The sequence below is a fragment of the Sciurus carolinensis genome, chromosome 12 (genome assembly GCF_902686445.1).
Source record: "Sciurus carolinensis chromosome 12, mSciCar1.2, whole genome shotgun sequence".
In the NCBI taxonomy this organism is placed as follows: domain Eukaryota; kingdom Metazoa; phylum Chordata; class Mammalia; order Rodentia; family Sciuridae; genus Sciurus; species Sciurus carolinensis.
The window spans coordinates 115,367,226-115,390,212 of NC_062224.1; the positions used below are offsets into that span (position 1 = coordinate 115,367,226).

At 40.8% G+C, this 22,987-nt stretch overlaps 1 protein-coding gene and 1 pseudogene across 5 annotated transcripts in view; both read right to left on the minus strand.

The window, feature by feature from the left end:
• Positions 1-2,443: 2,443 nt before the first annotated feature.
• The window catches only part of Pou2f1 (POU class 2 homeobox 1), a 170,340-nt gene continuing 149,796 nt past the window's right edge, over positions 2,444-22,987 (minus strand). For 4 of the 5 annotated variants that reach the window (XM_047520076.1, XM_047520074.1, XM_047520078.1 and 1 more), the window contains 3 exons: positions 6,005-6,356; positions 5,254-5,342; positions 2,444-3,203 (listed from right to left, as the gene is read on the minus strand). In XM_047520076.1, the coding sequence (XP_047376032.1) occupies positions 2,893-3,203; positions 5,254-5,342; positions 6,005-6,356 (752 nt within the window). In that variant the 3' untranslated portion in view covers positions 2,444-2,892. The remainder of the gene's footprint in view (positions 3,204-5,253; positions 5,343-6,004; positions 6,357-22,987) is intronic. The other variant, XM_047520075.1, reaches the window with a different exon arrangement.
• On the minus strand, positions 15,750-15,847 carry LOC124962552 (uncharacterized; annotated as a pseudogene).

Here is a 22,987-nt window from a genome sequence, read left to right on the forward strand (position 1 = left end):
CAGAATATAGACAGGGTGGGGATTCAGAGATCACTGTGCTGACAGTTAAAGCTTAGTATCTTTCTTCAGTACTGGAGTTTGTTGGTGGAGCTTATTTGGGAAAGGAATTTTTTTTTAGTCACACAGAAAACAAAAACAAAAACAGACTTTCTCTGCCCTTCCTCTTAACCCACTGGGCAGAGTCAGAGTTCCTTGAAGCCTGACACTTCCTTTGGTAACATTTGGGAAACTTATATTACACCTGCTCTGATCCAATACAGTGAGTATTCGCATTTCTCTTACGAAATCCTTCCTCCTAACTTCTACCACTCCCAAGAGAGGGATTTATGACTATGGGCAGCCACAGTGTTATCAATAGCCCTAAAATCATTTGCAAAGACTTAAGTTAGAGATGTCAAGTCAGAATAAGAGACTACATTTAACTACAACAGAGAAAAAGTTGATGGAGTGAAGAGAAATTAGTAACTGACACAGCCATTCTATTTACATACCAACCTAAATAAACTATTTAAAAATCAAGGTAATGTCTGCCCAGAGGATATTACAATTTACCAACATAGAAGATTAAAAACAAGCAGCAACTTTTATATAAAATTAATAAAGACAAATGAAAAAGAAATTGTCAGTAGCATCTATCTCCTCAATGTGTCTGAACTGCACGTTATAAACTAGTCCATTAGTACAGCAGCTTGCTAAAAATTGACTTTGGTTCAAGCTTAGTTAAAAAAAAAAAAAAAAGAAACCACACACCATACACAAAAAGGTGGATAGACATTTGTTAGTTTCCCTGCTTGCAGTTCACCGATTTTAGGGGGATTTTAGGGAAAGTGAAAGGTAAGAGGAAATTTAGGGGTGGTAATTAAATACTTTGTGAAATAAAACAAGAGGAACTAAAGGATTAAAAGGGGACTAAAATGTTTCTGACCTTTAATATTAATTTGACTGTCTCCCACTTGAATCTCTCACACACAGGCACACATTTGTGTCAGTATTACTGCCTTCCTGAATAATGGTGAGGAGAGACAAATACATGGAATCCCAGTTCCCTATGGACACAAGCAGAGCCACCAGAAGGAAAGCTCTTTCTCAACCCCCAGCTCAAAGAGGGGACAAAGTGCAGTCCTGGGACCACTCGAGATTGAAGCAAGTGCCACGGATACCACAAGGGAACCTCCCCTCCAGTAAGAAGGGAAACTTAACCAAGTTACGTTGCGGGGAGTCAGTCTTTCGGAGAAGTTTTGGTACAGAGAGTATAATAATGGTACACTGGCAGAAAGGGGAGCAGAAGCTCTCTGTTGCCCTCGATTCCTCTTGATCTGCTTCCACAAGCCCTTCCCTTCCACTGGCTCGTTTATGCAGTCAGTCTAGAAACACCCTGAAAACGCGGCAGCACTGATCTCTCTACAAGAGAGACGTGTGCTGCCTGGGCCCGCCCCGCAGGAGCAGCCCCTCGGGGCACCGCCTTCCTGCGCAGCCTGTGTTCAGAGGTTCTGCAGGACCCACACCCCGCCAGCAAGTGCCTTGTCAGTCAGAGAACCCAGAGTTCTGGGGGGGGGTTAGAACTGATGAGCCATCCAGCGGAAAGGAAGTCTGCGGTGCTCCAGAGGGAAAGCTGGCAACCTCAGGCTCCTCTCAGGGACTCTTTTGGACACACGGATTGACGGACACAGTCTAACAGAATTCAGAAAGTAGAGAACGGAAAAGTTCCCCAATACCAGGAAGTCAATTTGTTCTTTGCCAACTAACTCAAAAGAAGTTTGGATGAAAAACTCCCATAAAATGGAACAAACAAACAAACACACCAACAGTAGGAGCATTTTTCAGGAGATAAGAAATCAGGAGAACCACCAAGTCAGGTGTCTGCAGTAGTCTTTGCTCTTTGGAACCAAACCCTGCCTGCAACACGTGCAGCTGTTCCCATGAGGGTAGCGGAAAGCAGCAGTGCTGCACCACAGGATCTGGACCTCGGGGCGGTCCATGATTGGGGTGAGTGAGAGCTACAGTTCAGCAGGAATTCCTTCCTACACAAAAGTGCTCCAAAGGCACGCCTGCTGGGGGAGGGCACGTTGGGCGGGAGTGTCTGCACACACTGCCTTCAGCTTCTGCACCAGCCTCTTGCATAAGTGGCAAAAGAAAATAATTTTCTAGCACCTCTGTAAGAGTCTTCGAGGATAAGAAAACCAGCAAGAACATTCCCCGCAGTTAAGAGCGTAAGTCTCCCTTGCCCCAACCCTCCCTCCCCACAGTGTGGGAGCTCACTGAAACAGGATCCAGGAGCAAGAGATAAACATGTCCAAACTATATATATATATATATAAAAACAACAACAACAACAATAGAGATACAGTAATACAGGCCTGCCTAAATTGTACCAGTTAAGAAAGGAACCCCCAATGCAATTGATACGATTATAAACATCTTGTTATGACTTAATGGCCTGTACAACAGACCCATAAAAATGATTTTTTTTTTTTTTTTTTAAGAAAAAAAGAAATCTAGACAAACCAGAAATCCCTTCCTACACTGGAACTGGTACCCACCTTAGCTTGTCATCACGACTGCTGGAGATGATAAGTAGTCCTTCCACTTGTTTTTTTGTTTGTTTTTTTTTGTTTTGTTTTTTTTTGTTTTTGATTTTTTGTTTTTTAAATTTTTGGTTAGAAAGTTCTCCAATCCATGAAGCAATCCTGAAAAGACAGTGTTTTATTATAAAATTAGGCAAATGCTGTTCGTCTCCATCCTCTCCTCTTCTGGCATGTGTACTTCCTCTCTCGCTTGCCTCGCCCCTCGCCCGTGGTGAGGGAGCCGATCAGGTTTTGCAGTCTGCTAGCTGGCTGGCAGCCTGACCACACCGCGGAGTGGCCCAGGCTCTGGCAGCACCTCCGCACCCGCTCACTGTGCCTTGGAGGCAGTGGTGGTGGTAGAGGCAGCCCCACTGGCGGAGGCCACCGTGAAGAGCGAGTTCTGCATGGACTCTGCCGAGCTGGAGGCGGCGTGAAGGCTGGCAACCGGTGCGGAGCTCCCTGTGGACGCTGCAGCGGCAGAAACCAAGCTGACTGGGTTGCTGGTGAGCAGAGAGAGGTTCTGAGGGTTCAGGAACAGAGGGGCAGTCACGATGTTGGGGGCGCCGCCTGCGTTGGCAAATACTAGGTTCCCAGTTGCATCCAGTGATGTTATTGGAAGAGAGCCACCAGAAGCAAGGGCTAGACACAGACCCAAGAAACAGGCAGGAAGGAGAGCGTTAGCGCCATGCTGGAGAAGCCGAGCCGCACTTCATCAAGCTCCGCATCCTACGGCTCAGGAAAAAGCGCAGCCCTCCCCTGGTTTATTTCCCACAGTGCTACACTGATACCAACTGAAATCTACTCATACTTTTGAAGGGTGTAAAGGACTGAAAAATATAATTTAATGAGTATCAGCAGGGCAGGTCAAAGGAGAGTTTTAGGAACTGTCTTAATCATGTTTTTAATTTTAAACCCCAAATTTATTTCATTTAATCTAGAAATATTTGTTAAAGCCAGTAATTTGTCTTCAATGAAGATGATTTTAAACTACTTCTGTTCAAAAGACAAAAATTAGATAAACTAATTAAAACATTAAAAATATCTTTTGTTGGGCTGGGGATGTCACTTATTGGTAAAGCACCATGAAGCCCTGAGTTCCATCCCAACACCACAAAAAAAAAAAAAAAGCTTTTATCAAACCAATTAGCATTGTGGATAAATTTGAGCAAATTCTTCATACAAAAAAAAGTCTTTATAAAAGGCTTTAGTTATAAAATAAATCATATATCACCACAGTGAACGATCTGACTGATTCTCACTTCCTGGGCAGACCTGAGGCAGGGATGCAGTGAGGCACACGGCCTCAGTGGGTGGCCAAGGTCAGCACATCATCAGCAGGGGAGGGTTCCTTTAGGATGCTGTTGGTCCCCACGAAAGCCATCATCAATATCTTATTTAGAATAATTAGGACTTTTGGTAACACTCCCAAATCCTCCCACTCACATAACTTCACCCCATATGTAGATTTCAGGGGTCTTCTGATGAAACTAAAATTTTGGCTGATTACATAATTCATAGCTGAAGGGAATGCTCTTGACTTTGGACATCATCACAGAAACACCACACAATAGTGAGGCTTGGTGCAACCTGAATTTCCCCATATTCCAGGTGTAGGGTCATAGACCAATTCTAGATCTTCCTAGAGTAAGATCTGTGGTCAGGCATTATGACTGTAGTATCCCTACGGCCCAGAGACACATCCTAATGTAGGAGAGAAATAAATTATAAATTTAGTCCAAAAAGAAATCCTTGTACAGCAAAAAGCTTTACAGATCTAACCATCAATTTAGATAGAACTTGGTCAATCAAAAAGTCAAAATAATGTGCGGCAATCAAGGTCACAAGGTGGTCTGTCTGCAAGTCCACATTCTCCACAGCATGCTGACAGACACAGCTATGACACACTGATCTTAAGCCAAGCTGGCTAATACCTTATTTTTTGGCCCCAAGAATCTTTGCATAAGCACTAGGTAATTGAGAAAACAATGTTCTGATTAATATCAGGAGATGCTCCCCTGAATCACACAGCAGTCAGATGCAAAGTGGGACCAACCCTGCCTGGTGGGGAATGGAATGCACACTGCCCTGAAGGGCGGACAGGGACCCACACAGGCTTGGAGGAAACACTGTAACCCAAGAGGAATGAGCCTCTACCCTGACGGTCCTTCGAGAAATAAAAACGCCCTAGACATCTGCCCCCTGTGCTCTACTGATCGATCACTCATGACAGGACCACCCCCCATGTCTCAGGAGCAGGGTGGGGCTGGGACTCTTACTTGGCCAAGTTTGCCTTGAGAAAGGTTTTAGATGAGCACTTGGATACATTTATTTGGAGGAAAAAACTTTGCCTCCAAGACTACTCACATAAGAAAGTAAACATCAGCATAAAAATCCTGATTTCTTAAAGATACCAAAAGAGGTATTTCTTCTTACAAAGGAACACAAGGCTTTTTTTTCCCCCCAGTGATGCTGGGGATTGAACCCAGGACCTTGTGCATGCAAGGCAAGCGCTTTACCTACTGAGCTACATCCCCAGTCCTCGCAAGGCCTTTTCACAAGGACATCTTTGCAGTCCTCAAGAACAAGCTAGTCAGCACTCAACCACCTCTCCCGCCACGCTCGCCTCTTGCAGAGGAGACTCCTCCATCCCCAATCCCCGACAAGCTCACCAAGGCAGGACCCAACTCACCTTGAATAGTTGCCAGTGTACTGTTGCTCATCAGAGCTGGGCTGAGGGCACCGCCCAGGGTCCCTGGACTGAGGCTGAGTAAGGCACCTCTGCAAGTCAAAAGAGGGGCCAGACATTACACCAAGACGCAGGGTCAGCCTGACAGCACCCTCGGAGGACCAAGAGGAAACGGGACAGGAGCACTGGTGCCCTGCTGCTTCTGAGCTCCTGCGCTCCTGGAAGCTTAGCTGCAGCAAGGTTGTGTGGTCTGCACAAAACATGTGACTTTTATAGTCATTTTGACTCTTCTTTGAATTACTTCCTTTTTTTCAAAACAAAACAAAACAACGAAATAAAACTTCAGAGAAAAGGAAAATTCTTGATGATACTCCTGACAAAAATAACAAAATCAGTACTCTCCTTACTGCTTCTCTCATCCGTGTTTGAGAATTAGAAAGAAGACACCTGAGAGTTTAGTGGAGACAGCATGAGAGTGAGAGTCAGGAATTCCCGACTCTCTCCCAGCCCCACCACTGAGATGCTCAGCGACCAGGTGCTCTGGGTCTTCAAGTGGAGAGAAAGGTGTGGCTCTTGCCCTTACCTGAGTGCCAAGCAACCTGGGTTCAGCTCCAGAATCAAGGTCCTTGTGTGACCACAGGACAGCCCATTTAGAGACCCCCGCCCCGTAAGACAGTGATGAAGTCTCCCCACAGCAGTTCCTGGGCACCGTGCCCACTGCTTCTCAGATGTGAACACAACGAGGGCGCCTTACCCAGGTGCAAACTGTGAAGGTGCCATCAGGCCTGGGCTGAGCCCTGCAGCAGCAGCCATGGCAGCCAGGCTGGCGTTTGCTGGCAACTGTGCTGCTCCCTGGAGCGCGGCAGCTGTTTGCAAGCCCGATGCCGTCACCATCACCTGGCTGGTCCCAAGCGGGGAGGACAAAGGAGCAGAGGTGGTCTGTGTTGTGCTGGTCTCGCTGGCACTGGATGCCTCAGAGGTGGAGGCTGAGGCAGAAGGGGAGGGACTCAGAGACGGGGACGTGACTGCTGAGGAAGCTGGAGGTGCGGTGGAGATCACGGTGGCTGTGTTGTTGGAGGTGCTGTCTGTAGTGCCTGGAAGGAAGGCTGGGTTAGAGAATGGCCTTCTGGTCAGGTGAGGCAGCGAACACCGTGATCCCATGACTTAGGAGGCTCAGGCAGGAGGATCACAAGTTCAAGGCCAGACTGTGTCTCAAAAAATAAAAAAGGGTGGGGGTGTGGTTCAGTGGTTAAGTGTTCTAGGGTTTAACCCCCAGTCCAAAACAAAACAAAAATAATGAAACCATACGTAGTTAGTAGATGTCATACTGGGTATCACAGGTCAAGGACATGTCTTGGAGCTGGTATGTCAGGGTGCAGAGGCAAGCATGACTTAAAGAATGCTGCCACCCACGTAAGGCAGGCCTGGCTCATAAGGCTGGCATAGGAAAGCCGACCTTCCACCAAGCAGAAGATGCCAACCAGCTGAGGGATGCTCTCTGCAGGAGACAGTGTGGAACAGGCCCTCCGACTTAAAAGACAGGCTATCTAGAGCAAGCCAGGGCTTAATGTGGTGAAACCTATTATACGCTAATATGTGAGCGACCACATACACAGATAAAGCAGAACCTAAGGAACTTTTTCAGGATAGAAAACTTAAATGCAGAAAACCAACCAACCCATAATACAAAACAAAAACCCAAGCCCCCAAAACTATATATAAGCCAGGCATGGTGGGGCATGCCTATAATCCCAGTGGCTGGGAAGCTGAGGCAGGAGGATCCAAAGTTCAAGGCCAGCCTCAAGACAGCCTGTCTGAGAAATAAATCAAAGGGGCTGGAATGTAGCTCAGTGGTAAAGTACCCTTGGCAACCCCCAGTACCAACAAACAAACAAAATTATATAGGAAAAACAATGTAGTGTAAGAGAACCAGACCAATCAAAATAGAAATTATAGGCCATATGGGAAAAATCTCAGGTAAAATCACTTTTTCCCCCCTTTTTATTACTAGCTGCCAGAGACTCTCTTCTCTTGTAACGGCCTTGTCTCAAATTCGAGATCTGTCTAGAAGCTGTCTTCTGAACAGCTGAGAGGCCAGTTCCCTCCCGCTTACTCCCCAGGTTCCTTCCCGAGTTGCAGACTGGCAGCAGCTCAGGTGTCTCTTGGGCCAGCGGTGACTGCCTTCCACCTCCCACGAACGCAGTTTGGGGGCCTCTGGCTCAATGAGCTAAGCATATCATGCACATCTAAGAGAGGACCCATTCCTTCTGCCCTTCTGGAAAATGTGAAAAAGGTGATTCTGTCTCACTGCAGCTGCCCCAGTGCAGTGGCACCTTTGTAAGTGTCCTTCATTCCATTTTTGTTGCTATTTCTTCGGTGTTAAATCTATGGCTGTCACTGAGCCACGGAGGCTGTGTTGTATCCTGTCTTGGGCAGATTGACACACACTCTTCCACTTTTGTCCTCTTCCCTAAGGACCTGGTCCTGGCTCTACAGGAAGATAAACGTCTTTTCTTATTTTCCTTCTACTGCTATGAAACTTCAATGTACTTTCAATCTTTTCTTGAACAACTTCTCACCTCACCTGGCCCAGTCTTACTTATAGTGCTACTCCCCTTTCAAAGTCCATCTTCCTAAGACTTCATGTCTTGAGGTCAAATGGCTTGAAATGGCTGTTTCTTTTCTCTACACTACTGTTTTCAAATCATTCAGTATCTCTTTAAAATTTGTAGGTTTACAGAGAAAAATCTCAGCCAAATCTTTTGGGTGAACTTAATACAGGCTAGGATTAAAAACTATTTGGAACTGTTTCATTTCTGGCTGTAATACTTACTCTAAAAGATACAGTCTAGTATCTCCAATTTGAACATCACCCAAGTAACATGGTATAACAACATGATCTTCAAATTAATTCTCCCAGCCAGTGAGTCACGCTTCCATCAAAAGACATCTTTTATGGCCCTAAGTTCTTGGCAACTAAATTACTTGGGCAATTTTGATCAGAGAATCTAGGCCTATTGAGCCTCAATGCCCTTAACAACAAAGCAAGATGCCACCACCTGACTGACAGGTGTGCAGAGTCTAGCACAGCACCTTCACGCACTCACTGGTCACTATGCATCTTCTCTGGTAAAATGTACATTAAAGTCTTTTGCTCATTAAAAAAACTGAGTTTCCAAGGCAGTGGCAGAATATTTGCCTCACATCTTAAAAGCTTTCAATTCAATCTCTAGTACTTCAAAACAAACAACTTCCAAAAAGAACAGCAACAAAAACACCCCGAAACAAAACAAGTGGGCTGTCTGCATTTGTACTATTGAGTTGTAAGAGTTTTTTACATATTGCAGCTCCAATTCCTTCATCAGGTTCATGACCTGTAGATATTTTCTCCCAGTCTTGGGCTTGTGCTTTCACTTCTGTACTGGTGTCTTCTGCAGTACAGAAGATGTTAGCTTTGATGAAGCACATTTTAACTTTTTTTTTTTTTTTTTTTTGTACTGGGATGCTTAATTACTGAGCCACATTCCTAGTCCTTTTTTTCATTTTTTATTTTGAGACAGGGTCTCAACTAAGTTGCTTAAGGCCTCAGTAAATTGCCCAGGATGGCCTCAAACTTGCATCCTTGTGTAAGCCTCCCAAGTTATTGGGATTACAGGCTTGACTACAGACATGTGCCACCAGGCAAGGCTATCTTTTTTTTTTTAAGGGCTTGTGCTTTGGTGCAGCATCTGTGTGGGCTCTTTACCTAATCCAAAATCATGAAGATCTTTCGCCTTTTTCTACAAGTTTATAGGTTTCAGCTCTTACATTTATGCTTTTGGCCCATTTTAGTAATTTCTGTACATGGCAAAAAAGTAAAAGTTGAAACTGGTTTTTGTGCATAAAGGTATCTAATTGTCCTAAGAACTGTTTGTTGAAGGCTTTTTTCTCTTCCATGTTTGTGTAAAAAACAAACAAAAAAAACCACCAACAAACTTACGGAGCATAAATTTAAAGGTTTGTTTCTATTCTTGCATTTGTTCCATTTAATCTACCTTTGTGCCAGTATTTTACTGTCTTGATTACTGTAACTTTAGGGTAAACCTTGAAATCTGGACATATCTGTCCTCTAAATTCATTATTTTCAAAGTTATTTTGACTATTCTGGGTCCTTTTCATATATTTTACTTTTTAAAAACTTTATTTTCATTAACTTTTTTTTGACAGTGATTTTTTAAAAAAAGTCTTTTCATACATGTATATAGGGTAATAATGTCTGTCTCAGTCTACTGTCCTTCCCCTCCTTACCCCTCCCCTGAATCCACTCTGTACAATCCAAAGTTCCTTCATTCTTCCCTACCCAAATACCACTATGGATCAGCATCTGCTTATCAGATAAAACATTCAGCCTTTGGTGTTTTGGGATTGGCTTACTTAGCATGATATTCTCTAACTCCATCCATTTACCAGCAAATGCCAGAACTCATTCTTCTTTAAAGCTGAATCATATCCCATAATATATATATGCCACATTTTCTTTATCCATTCATCTATTGAAGGGCATCTAGGTTGGTTCCATAATCTGGCTATTGTGAATTGAGCTGCTATAAACATTGATGTGGCTGCGTCACTGTAGTATGCTGATTTTAAGTCCTTTGGTATAAACCAAGGAGTGGGATAGCTGAGTCAAAAGGTGGTTCCGTTCCAAGTTTTCTGAGGAATCTCCGTACTGTTTTTCAAGGTGGTTGGTTGCACCAATCTGCAGCCCCACAAGCAATGTAAGAGTGTGCCTTTTTCCCCACATCCCCGCTAACACTTATTATTGCTTGTATTCTTGATATCTGCCATTCTGACTGGAGATGAAATTTAAGAGTAATTTTGATCTGCATTTCCCTAATTGTAAGAGATGATGAACACTTATTTGTTGACTGATTGTATTTCTTCTTCTGTGAAGTGTCTGTTCAGTACCTTAGTCCATTTACTGATTTTTTTTTTTTTTTTTTTTTTTGGTGCTAAGCTTTTTGAGTTCTTTATATATCTTGGAGATTAATGCTCTGAGGTCCATATGGTAAAGATTTTCTCCCACTCAGTAGGCTCTCTCTTCAAATTACTGATTGTTTCCTTTGCTGAGAAGAAGCTTTTTAGTTTGAATCCATCCCATTTATTGATTCTTAATTTTACTTCTTGAGCTTTGGGAATCTTGTTAAGGAAGTTAGTTCCTAAGCCAACATGATGAAGATTTGGGCCTACTTTTTCTTCTATTAGGCACTGGGTCTCTGTTTTAGTGTCTAAGTCTTTGATCCACTTTAAGTTGATTTTTGTGCAAGGTAAGAGACAGAGGTTTAATTTCATTTTGTTACATATGGATTTCCAGTTTTCCCAGCACCATTTGTTGAATAGTCCATCTTTTCTCCAATATATGTTTTTGGCACCTTTGTCTAGTATGAGATAACTGTATTTATGTGGGTCTGTCTCTGTGTCTTCTATTTTGTACCATTGGTCTACATGTCTATTCTGGTGACAATACCATGCTATTTTTGTTACTATTGCTCTGTAACATAGTTTAAGGCCTGGTATTGTGATGCCTCCTGTTTCACTCTTCTTGCTAAGTAATGCTTTGGCTATTCTGGGTCTCTTATTTTTCCAAATGAATTTCATGATTTTTTTTTTTCTAGTTCTATGAAGAATGAATGTCATTGGGATTTTAATAGGAATTGCATTAAATTTGTATAACACTTTGGATAGTATGGCCATTTTGACAATATTAATTCTGCCTATCCAAGAGCATGGGAGATTTTTCCATCTTCTACTGTCTTCTTTTTTTCTTTAGTGTTCTGTAGTTTTCATTATAGAGGTCTTTCACCTCTTCTGTTAGACTGATTCTCAAGTATTTTGTTTTAGTTGAGGTTATGGTGAATGGGGTAGTTTTCCTAATTTCTCTAGCAGTGAAATTCATTGTTTATGTATAGGAATGGATTTGATTTATGGGTATTGATTTTTATATCCTGCTACTTTGCTGAATTCATTTATGAGTTCTAGAAGTTTTCTGGTGGAATTTTTTGGATCTTCCAAATATAGAATCATGTTGTCAGCAAACAGCGATAGTTTGAGTTCTTCTTTTCCTATTCGTGTCCCTTTAATTTCTTTCATCTGACTGCTCTGGCTAAGGTGTCAGAATGATGTTGAATAGAAGTGGTGAAAGAGGGCATCCCTGTCTTATTCCACATTTTAGAGGGAATGCTTTCAATTTTTCTCCATTTAGTATGATGTTGGCCATGGATGTAGCACAGATGGCTTTTACAATGTTGGGGTATATTCCTGCTATCCCTAGTTTTTCTAGTTTTGAACATGAAGAGGTGCTGTATTTTGTCAAATACTTTCTCTTCATCTCTTGAGATAATCATAGGATCCTTATCTTTAAGTTGATTGATGTGATGTTTTACATTTATTCATTTCCAGATGTTGAACCAACTTTGCATTCCAGGAATGAACCACACTTTGTGGAAAATCATCCTTATTTAGCAGAATCAGATGGTTCCCTGTCTAGCCCTAAGAAAATGGCTCCCCTAACTCCACCCTATCCTATCACAGAAGAAGCTCCTCTCAGTCTTGGTCCCCATTACCTGTGTGTCTATAAATAAAAGATTTGGGCTACTCCATGTTTTTAGAGGTCAGACCTGTAATGACCCCTCTCATTTAAAAAGAGTATTGGCTCTTGTGTGTTTATTAATTAGATAAGTTTATGGGTAATTGATTGATTTACAGTCAACAACATCCTCTGGCAGTTAACCCTTTCTTCATCCATGTGGGACGTGGCTGAGAGACCTCCACACCACTTGGTCATGGTGCACTAACTTTTTAATGTTTTTGTATGCAATTTGCCTGAATTTTATCAAGAATTTTTGTGTCTACTTTCATGAGGGATATTGGTCTGAAGTCTTCTTTCCCTGATGTGTCTTTGGTTTTAGTTTAAGGGTGATACTAGTCGCATAGAATGAGTTTGGAAGGGTTCCCTCCTTTTCTATTTCATGGAATAATCTGAGGACTATTGGTGTCAATTCTTCTTTGAAGATCTTATAGAACTTGGCTGAGAATACATCTGGTCCTGGGCTTTTCTTGGTTGGTAGGCTTTTGATGGCATCTTCTATTTCTTTGCTTGAAATTGATCTGTTTAAATTGTGTATGTCCTCCTTCATCTGTTTGGGTGGATCATATGTCTCTAGAAACCTGTTAATGTCTTCAAGTTTTTCTATTTTATTTCAGAATAAATTTTCAAAATAGTTTCTAATTATCTTCTGTATTTCAGTAGTATCTGTTGTGATAGTTCCTTTTCCATCACAGATTTTAGTAATTTGAGTTTTCTCTCTCTTTCTCTGTTAGTGTGGCTAAGGGTTTATCAATTTTATTTATTTTTTCAAAGAGCCAACTTTTTGTTTTGTCAATTTTTTTGAATTGCTTCTTTTGTTTCAATTGATTTTAGCTCTGATTTTAACTATTTCCTGTCTTCTGCTGCCTTTTTGTGTTGATTTGTTCTTCTTTTTCTAGAGCTTTGAGATTTAATGTTAGTCATTTATTTGTTAACTTTTTATTCTTTTAATGTATGAGCAATGAACATTCCTTTTAGTACTGCCTTCATAGTATCCCAGAGATTTTGATATGTTGTATTGGCGTTCTCATTTACCTCTAAGCAGTTTTTTATTTCCTCCTTGATTCATCATTCATCATTCAATAGCATGGTATTTAGTCTCCAGGTGTTGGAGTAGCTTCTAGTGTTTATCACTGACTTCTAGTTTTATTCCATTATGATCTGATAAAATGCAGGGTAGGATTTCAATGTTTTTGTATTTGCTGAGAGTTGCTTTGTGGCATGACATATGGTCTATTTTAGAGAAGGACCCATGTGCTGCTAAGAAGAAAGTGTATTCACTCGATGATGGATGAGATACTCTATATATGTCTGTTAAGTCTAAATCATTGACTGCATCATTTAATTCAATAGTTTCTTTGTTTAGTTTGTGTTTGGAAGATCTATTCAGTGGTGAGAGAGGTGTAATAAAGTCACCCAGTATTACTGTGTTGTGTTCTATTTGATTCTTGAAATTGAGAAGGGTTTGTCTGATGTACGTAGATGCTCCATTGTTTGAGGCATATATATTTACTATTGTTATGTCTTGTTGGTGTGTAATTCTCTTAGCAGAGTATGAAATGTCCTCCCTTATCCCTTTTAACTTTGGTTTCAAGTCCAATTTGTCTGATATGAGATGGAAATCCCTGATTGTTTATGCAGTCAATGTGAGTGAAATGTTTTTCCCCAACCTTTCACCTTCAATCTGTGGATGTCTTCTCCTAGGAGGTGAGTCTCTTGAGGACAGCATATTGTTGGGTCTTTTTTTTTAAATCCAATCTTCCAGTCTATGTCTTTTGATTGATGAGTTCAGGCCACTGACATTCAGGGTTATTACTGAGATATGATTTCTGTTCCCAGCCATTTGGGTTTTTAACTTGACTCATTTTCTCCTTTGATTGACCCTTCCTTTAGTGTGCTTTGCTGGTTTTCACTGTATTTTTTTTTTTTTTTTTCATTTCCTCCTCATGGAATATTTTGCTGAGAATGTTCTGTAGTGTAGGTTTTCTAGTTGTAAATTCTTTCACCTTTTGTTTTATTGTTTTTTTTAATTTCATTTTCAAATCTGAAGCTTAATTTTCTGGATATAAAATTCTCAGTTGGCATTCCATTTTCTTTCAGAGCTTTATATATGTTATTCCAGGACCTCCTGGCCTTGAGGGTCTGGGATGAGAAATCAGTTGAGATCCAGATTGGTTTCCCCCTGTATGTAATTTTTTTTTTCTCTCACAGCCTTTAAAATTCTATCCTTATTTAGTATGTTAGTCTTTTTCATTATACTGTGCCTTGGTTAGGTGTGCTGTAATTTTGTACATTTGGGGTCCTGTAAGCCTCTTGTATTTGATTTTCCATTTCATTCTTAAGATCTGGGAAGTTTTCTGATATTATGTCATTGAAAAGGTTGTGCATTCCTTTGGTCTGTATCTCATGACTTCATCTATTCCAATAAATCTCCAATAAATTTGGTCTTTACATGTTGTCCCATTATTTCTTAGAAGTTCTGTTCATAGTTTCTTACTATCTTCTCTGTGCAATTAACTTTATTTTCAAGAGTATATATTTTGTCTTCATTGTCTGAGGTTCTGTCATATATGCTCTAGTCTGTTGGTGATACTTTCCATTGAATTTCTAATTTAGTTTACTGTTTCCTTCATTTTAAGGTTTTTCTGCATGATTCCTTTTTCTAATCTCTGCCTCTTTATTGAAGTGATCTTTCACTTCCTGTATTTTCTCTCCAAAACCATCCTTTATTTCGAAGACCAATCTATGTATTTTTTAAACTCTATCTCTGGCATTTCTTCTACTGTGTTATCTACGGCTTCGGTTGTTGGAATATCTTGGTTGGTTTGAGGCACTTTGCTCCCTTGTTTTTTCATGTTGTTTGTGTATCTTCTCATCTAGCAGCATGGAGCTGAGGTAGCACAGATTCTGCCCTGTAGTTTTGTAGAGTCCCTGAAGGCTTCCAGTACCTCACCTGCAGGTCCTGGCTGTTGTCCCAAAATGGCAGCAGTCATGTTTAACCAAATCTGTGGGTACTGTGACAATGGACTTCCAGGCAACAGTGGACAGCAGGTGATCTACTGGCAGTCTGCAGGTAGTCTACAGGTTAACAGCAGACAATCAGTGGACCTCTACTTTCACATATTTTAGAATAAGCATATCAATTTCTTCAAAACAAATAAGAATCTGTTGGAATTGTGACTTGACTGTGTTGAAATTATAAATCAAATTGGATAAAAAGTTATCTTAAGAATGCCGAATCTTTCAAACCATGTTTATGGAATATGAGATGTCTGTTTATTTAAACTTTCAACAACCTGTAGCTTTCTTAAGTCTTATACTTTCTTTGTTGAATTTATGACTATTTTACTCTTTTGAAGCTATTGTGTATGTTATCTTAATTTCATTTTCAGACCATCTATTGATAGTATGCATATATGAATGTTTGATTTTTATATATTGACCGTGTATCCTATAATACTGAATTGATTAACCCTAGTATTTTTTATTATTATTTTTGATTCATTGTATACAAATGGGATACAACTTTCATTTCTCTTAGGATTTTTTTTTTTTAATTTCTAGAATGAACAAGTGCAATTTTGCAAAGATGCTGGATACAAGATAAATAAGAAAAATTAATTACGTTTTTACATACTAGCAACAATCAATCAGGAGCTAAACATATTACAGTTACTATATACAACAGCACAGAACAGCTCCAAATATCAGAAATGGAGTTAATCAAAGACATGCAAAACTTGTAAAATACAAACCACAAAATATTGCCAAGAGGAATAAAAGACCTAACTAAGTAAAGACATGCAGATGCAACTCTTCAGAGTTTGGCAGACTCTTATATTAATTCCACCCCCCCCCCAATGGCAAAATAGTTAAAAAAAAGAAACACTTCATGAATGTGCTGTCATCCTTGAGTAGGGGCCATGCTAACCTCTGTATTGTTCTGACTTTATGTGCTGCTGAAGCAAGCACTCCATATTCTTAAGATGTCAATTTTTCCTTGGGAATTTTTTATACACACAAAATAATGTAAGTAAAGGTAGTTTAACTTTTCTTCCAAGTGGGATATCTTTAATCCTTTTCCCCTTTACTAAACTATTATCTCCAGTAAAAGGTTGAAAGCATTGTCCTTGACTTGTTCCTGAATTCAAGGGTTGGGGGAGGCATTCCGACTTCTACCAGTCTCTCATGTGTAAGCTGCAGGTTTAGAGGATGCTCTTCATCAGGTGAGGCAAGTCCCTTCCAGTCCAGGTCAAAGAACTTTTATCATGAATGGGTTTGAATCCTATCAAATAGTTTCTCCCTTATCTACTGGGATGATGTCTTCTATTACTATAGTGTTGTGACAGTCAAGCTTCTGGTCAATATGACCAAAATACCTAACATGACAACTTAAAGGAGGAAAGCTTTATTTTTGTTCCGTTTCAGAGGTTTTAGTTCATGGTAGGCTGACTCCATTGCTTTGGGCCTAATGTGAGGCAGGTAACATCACTGTGGAAGGGTATGGCAGAGGAAAGCTATGGAGCCTTCCAGGAGGAAGCAGAGAAAGAGGAAGGGGCCGGGATAAGGTACAGACCCAAGAGCATGCCAGTAAGGACCCACTCCCTCCAACAAGGCTTCACATCCTACAGTTTCTACCACTTCCAATGGATCAATCTGCTGATGAGGTTAAAGGCCACATGATTCAAATACTTCCCAAATGCTCCAGCTGTGGACACTGCTGTATTGGAGAATCACACCTTCAACGCATGAGCTTTGGGGGACAGACCCTAACCACATGTCTATTATGTTAACTGATATTCATATATTAAACTAAAGGTACATTCTTGGGATAAGATTCTGCTAGGGGTGTTTGGATGTACTTTCACAAACAACACGAGTCTATCATCTTTTTTCCTGTGACGTACTTATTGAGCTTTGGCACCATTGTACACTGGCTTCATATAAGCAAAGTGTCCCTCCTCCTCTGTTTCCTGGAAGAGATGTTCTCTGTGTACTTGAAAAGAATGTACTTTCATGTTAATGGCAGTCAGGTCAAGCTGGTTGACAACACTGCTCAAGTCTTGCACATTCTTGAAACTCTTTTGTACATAGTTCAAATCAATCGTTGAAAATGGGGTGTTAAATTCTTTCAACTACACTGCTAAATTGTCTATTTCTCCTTCTAATTCTGTTCACTTTTACTTCCTGTATCTTGGACCTCTGTTGTTAGGAAACTTATGGTTTGGATGTTATGGTTTGGATGTCCCCCAAAATCTCACATGTGAGATAATGCAGAAAGGTTCAGAGGAGAAATGATTGGGTTGTAAGAATCTTAACCCAATCAGTAATTTAATATCCTGATAGGATTAACTGAGTGATAACTGAAGTGGTAGGGTATAGCTGCAGGCGATTGGAATTGGGGCATGGCTTTGGGTATATATTTTGTATCTGGAGAGTGGAGTCTCTCTGCTTCCTGATAATGTGAGCTGCTTCCCTCTGCCACACTTTTCCACCATAATGTTCAGCCTCACCTTGAGCCCCAAGGAATGGAGCTGGCCTTCTATGGACTAAGACCACTGAAACTGAACCCTCAAATAAACCTTTCCTCTTCTATAATTGTGCTGGTCAGATCATTTAGTCACAGGAGTGAAAAAGCTTACTAAAACAGAAATTGGTATTGAGAGGTGGGATCATTGCTGTGACTAACCTGACCATATGTTTCAGAAGATTTTGGAGCTCTTTGGAATTGGTGGGAGGAATTTTGAGATGTATAGAGGTGCAATCTGGAAATGCTTTAGATTGTTGTAAGCAGAAATTAATGGCTGATTCTGGTGGAGCTCAGAAGACCAGAATGGTGATAGCACCGTGATCAGTGAAGACTCAGTTCAAGAGGGTTCAGAAAAGGAGGATTCTATTGGAAACTGAAGTAGAGGCTGTGTCCTGAGACTTTCTGTGAGGCCAATTTTAGAAGCAATGGACTTCTTAATCTGGCAGAAGAAATGTTTAGGCAGCACAGCATTCAGGCAGTGGCATGGATATTGCTGGCAGCTTTTAGCCAGATTTACTGTGATAATCAGGAGCAGAAGGCAGAGCAGAAAGATTTTAAAAATATGGATCTGAAAGGCAGGAGTAAAACTAGGGCTAAGGAAACTGCAGTTGTTAAAGACATTACTAAAGGAACACTGAAGACGGTGCCTATAGACAGTGAGAAAAATGGCTGAGGGCATCTCAGGAGCTGGCACGGTCACACCTACCTCAAGCTCCAGGGAGTACAGGTGAAAATTCTCTTCAGAAGAGACCAATGGGGCACGCTTCTTGCACAAGGGGACCCAGGAAGTTTTTTCAACATGCTTAGCCACCCAGACCCTCAGAGGCTGCTGCAGCAAGGGTCCCTGGAGGCTTGGCCACTGTTTGAGATGGTGGAAGAACCTGGTGTCAACCACATGGTGCTGGTTCTGCAGGAATGCAGGCTGCTGGAGTTAGGGAGTCACAGAGGCTTCCACCAAGATTTCAAAGGAAGGCCTGGGAAGCCAGGCAAGGCGCAGCACGGTTGGAGTCCCTGTGGGCACCCCCTGAGAAGTCAAAGTGTGAAGATGCGAGGAGGAAGCCGAAGCTGCAGTGGAGACCCCCGAGATTAAGAAATGCCAATAATATGCGACATCATCCTGGGAAAGCTGCAGGAATCATGCAGAGACAAGCCCACAACAAGGCCACGGGGTGGAGCTACACAAGCCCTTTGGAGAGACAACACAATGCCATGTGCCTCAAATGCTAGACACGGAGCTATAGGACCTGTGGGTCCAGCTGGGTTTTGGTCTGGGTTAGGTCCCATCCCTTCTTTCTATGCCCCTACTTTTGTAAATGGAAATGTTTACTCATTTCCTTTATATGTTGGATATTTGTAAACTGCTTTTACTTTTACAAGAGCTCACAATAAGATTGCCTGAGCCTCAGAGAAGACTGTGGACTTGAACTTTGAGCAATCTTGAAAATGCGGAGACTGTGGGCATTTGTGGAAATGGACAAAATGTACTTTGCATTGTGATATGGTTGTGAGTTTTGGGAGGTCAGGGGCGAAATGTTATGGTCTAGATGTGAGGTATCCCCCAAAAGTTCACAAGTGAGACAACGCAGGAAGGTTCAGAGGAGAAATGATTAGGTTGTAAGAGTCTTAGCCAAATCTCTCAGGTCTCAGGCCCTTCCATTCAGGGAGCAGACTGCTGAAGAAAGAAGCCATGCAATGGCAGAAAAAACCTACACGCTGCTGACATTAAGGAAGATGGTCCTGCATTCATCAGTGTGAATAAATAACTCAAAATAGCAGACACAGGGGTCGGGGGGGACAGCACAAAAGAAAGGGTACAAAATGAATAAACACAGCTGGTGCCAGAAGGAACAATGTCTGTAAACAGTGATAAAGGGCCAGAGTTGAAGAAAGACATGAACTCAGATTGAAAATGCTTGCTGAGGGCCAATGAGGATAAATTTTGAAGGGCCCATACTTAAACTTAAAAAAAAAAAAAAAAAAAAAAAGCTTAATTAGTGCATTAAGTTATTCTTGAGGTTTTCATCATTGTAGCATTCTCATAAATGCATGTAACATAATTTGCTCCAATTCACTCTATTGATCTTCCCTCTGTTGATCTGTTGTTTAAATCAGTGCATCATCTGTAAGAGCAGAATTCACTGTGATGGTCGCGCATGCACATTCTGCCATTCCTCCCTTTCCCATTTCTCATCCCATCCCTCACCCCAAATTCCATTCCCCTTCACTCCTCTGTTCTCCCTTCTGATTTCATGAGATCTCCCTCAAAGACCCACAGCTTAAATCCTTCCAGGGAAAATTCAGAACACGAAGGTATGAAACTCCTCAATGTTTCATAGTGGAAAAAACCCCAAATAATTAAGGAAAGAGACTGAAATTAAGACTTCACTGGCAACAATGGATGCTAAAACACATCTTTAAAGTTCAAAGAAGAAATAGTTTTGCACCTAGAAATCTATTACTAGACCAACTCCAAAAAACCATGAAGATGCAATAAATACTTTTCAGGTATGCTTGTACTTATAAATTACTTCCCAAATAGTCTTTCTAAGCAAAGAAAAAGATCACTTGAGAATATACTGCAAACAAAATTTTAGGAATCAAAGAGGAAGACATGGGATCTAAGAAACATTTACTCTAACTTAATGCTTTAGTCAACTTTTCTGCTGCTGTGACTAAAAGACCTGACAAGAACAATTTTAGAGGAGAAAAGGTTTATTTGGGGGGCTCACAGTTTCAGAGGTCTCAGTCCACAGGAAGTCAGCTCCATTCCTTGGGGCTCAAGGTGAGGCAGAACATTAAGGCAGAAAGAATATCATGGCAGAAGAGTGTGGCAGAGGTACAGGTCAGGACAGGGCCACCACGAACAGAGAGAGAGACGTCACTCGCCAGATACAAAATATATACACAAAGGCACATCCCTAATGACCCACCTCCTCTAGCCACACCCTACCGCTTTCAATTACCACTTGATTAATCCCTATCACCAACTGGGTTAAGGCTCTCATAACCAATCAGTTCACCTCTGAATGTTCTTGTGGGACACCTAATATCTAAACCATAACACTTAGGAATACTCTGAGATTAAAATAAGCAATTGTAGGAGCCCAAGAAGAAAGTCTGCAGGAAGGAAATGGATTGCATTAGATGAGTTGTACAAAGATGACACTGGATGTCTTTAATAAATAGTGTGGTAAAGGAATATGCTACTTTTTTTGATAGAAAAATAGAAAAGGCATATAGAAATGTCAAAGGAAAAGAGGTTATAGAAGAAAGTTAGGGTCCAAAGAGGAAAAACAAATTAAAATAGAGCGTGACTTTGAGCAACAGCTGTTAAGAGTAAGAAGGCAAGACCCATTTGTCTCCAACTCCTGTAATCTTTTTCTTTTAAACAACAATGTTTAACTGTGATGAGATTACATTTCCTTCCTATAGATCAGTTATGATCTGGCCTTGTAAGATACTTACACAAACATATTACTGTATTCACTTTCAACTGCTGTAGCACACATTCAATAGCTTAAAACAACACAATTTATCATCTCACAGTTTCTGTGGGGCAGATGTCCAGGCACAGCCCGGCTGTGTCCTCTACTCAGGATGTGAATCATCAGGATGTGAATACCACACTGGGTGAAGTTTACTGACGTGTACATACATACACATGTGTATAAAAAAATTGGAAGAAAAAGCAAAAATAATATTGGTTGTGATGTTTTTTCTGTAAGTTAAATTTCTTAATAATTAAAGAAAAAATTTATCATTCCAAGAAGAGTTATCAACCTTTCAGAAAACAATCACAATTAAACCCACAGATTGGCTGAGTAACTGAATTCAAGAAAATGTGATCCAAAAACCAATACAAATTTACAGTTAAGTTTTGAGTATACACGTTCTTAAAATTACTTTTTTCCCCACATTTTAAGAAATCTGTAAAGCCATGTGTGTGTTTGTATTTTTTTTAAAGTTGTTTTTCAAAATATTGCCCAGCCTAGTAGCCTGGAACTCCTGGGCTCCAATGGGCTCCTGCCTTTGCTTCCTGAGTAGCTGGGACTACAGGGAGGTGCCACCGTGCCTGGCCCTAGCTATGTGTTTTTAATGTCTGGACCCTAAGGGGTTTCTATGCAGAAAATGAATTACCTTTAGATCTAAAACAATGTGATTTATAAAAAGTTGGGATGGTGAAGTCCAGTTCACAATTTCCAGACACCTGGAGTCAGGTGAGACAGCTTATCAGAGGCAGCTGCTGATGCCCAACATATTGCCAATCAGCCCCCTATGGCTCGCTTATCAAGCCAAAGTCCTGAATGGTGTGTACACACTCTTGACTGGAGGTTTTGAACCTGGAGTTTGCAGGTTCCTTAGGCACCCATGAATAGCCGGGGGCAGGGCGGACACTGGCAGGGGACATTACATATAAACTTCCTTAGACTTTACTCAGAATTGTGAGTGTGTCTATTTTATGGGAAGGAAAAGTCCACAGTTTTCAGAGATCTAACACTCAAAATAAGTCAATAAGTACTATTTAAAATAAACAAAAAAGAAGTTTTCTAATAAATCAGAAATGTAACACAGCATAAAGTCATTTTGAATTTTTGTATCATGGTTAACAAAGTTGAAAACATGAGTGAAAAAAATCAAAATCCCCAATTCTAAGGTAAAATCAAGTTTGACAGTGCAGTATCACAAAACCACCCAAAGGCTTATTAGCATGTAACTGACCTGGTAAGTAATTATGGCGTATCTTATTTATCATGTATCACTAAAATACTCAATGACAATAAGAAATCATCTTAATATATTGGGAAATTTGTTACTTAAAGGGGGCCGAAAGAGGAAAAAAGCATGTATTCATTTTACAGTGAGTGTGTCAGGCACTAAGGTAGGCATGAAAAAGAACACAGTGCTTAGATCTTCTGAGAAGTACAAAGGCCCACTGGGAAAAGCAGACTTTAAAAATATAAATTATAATACAGGTAGGTGACAATGAGCAGCTTCCTTAGCAAGCTAAAGAACATTTCTAAAAAGAATTGACATGTAACCTGACCAAAACTACAGACTAAAATGGACATTTCAGGCTGTAAAAAGTTTACAGAGGTATGGATGGAGCCCTCCCATGTGCTGGCTGGGACAGGTCAAGGTCCAGAGTAGAAATAACCTATAACTAATGAATGTGGATGTTTTGCTGAATGCCAAAAGCCATAGCTATTGAAGGTTTGTAAAGAAAGGCATGCTGCAAAAAAAAAAAATTTGTGTTTTTAAAAGATAACTCTGGGAACAACATAGGAGATGGACGAATGTGGGAAAGAAGACATAAGGAAATCCTTGGGTAAAAGTGATTTTTTTCCCCTAATAAACTGATCATACCCAACTTTTCTGAAGTTCAGGTTTTTATACATACAACTGTTTTTCTTTGTGACACTGGGGATTGAGAACAGGGCCTCAAACACGCTAAGCAAGCGCTTGATCACCAAGCCACATCTCCAGTTCTTTTATTTTGAAACAGGGCCTTCTGAAATTGCCCAGCTGGCCTTAAGCTTGTGATCCTTCTGCCTTAGCCTCCTGAGCAGCGGGGCTATGGGTAA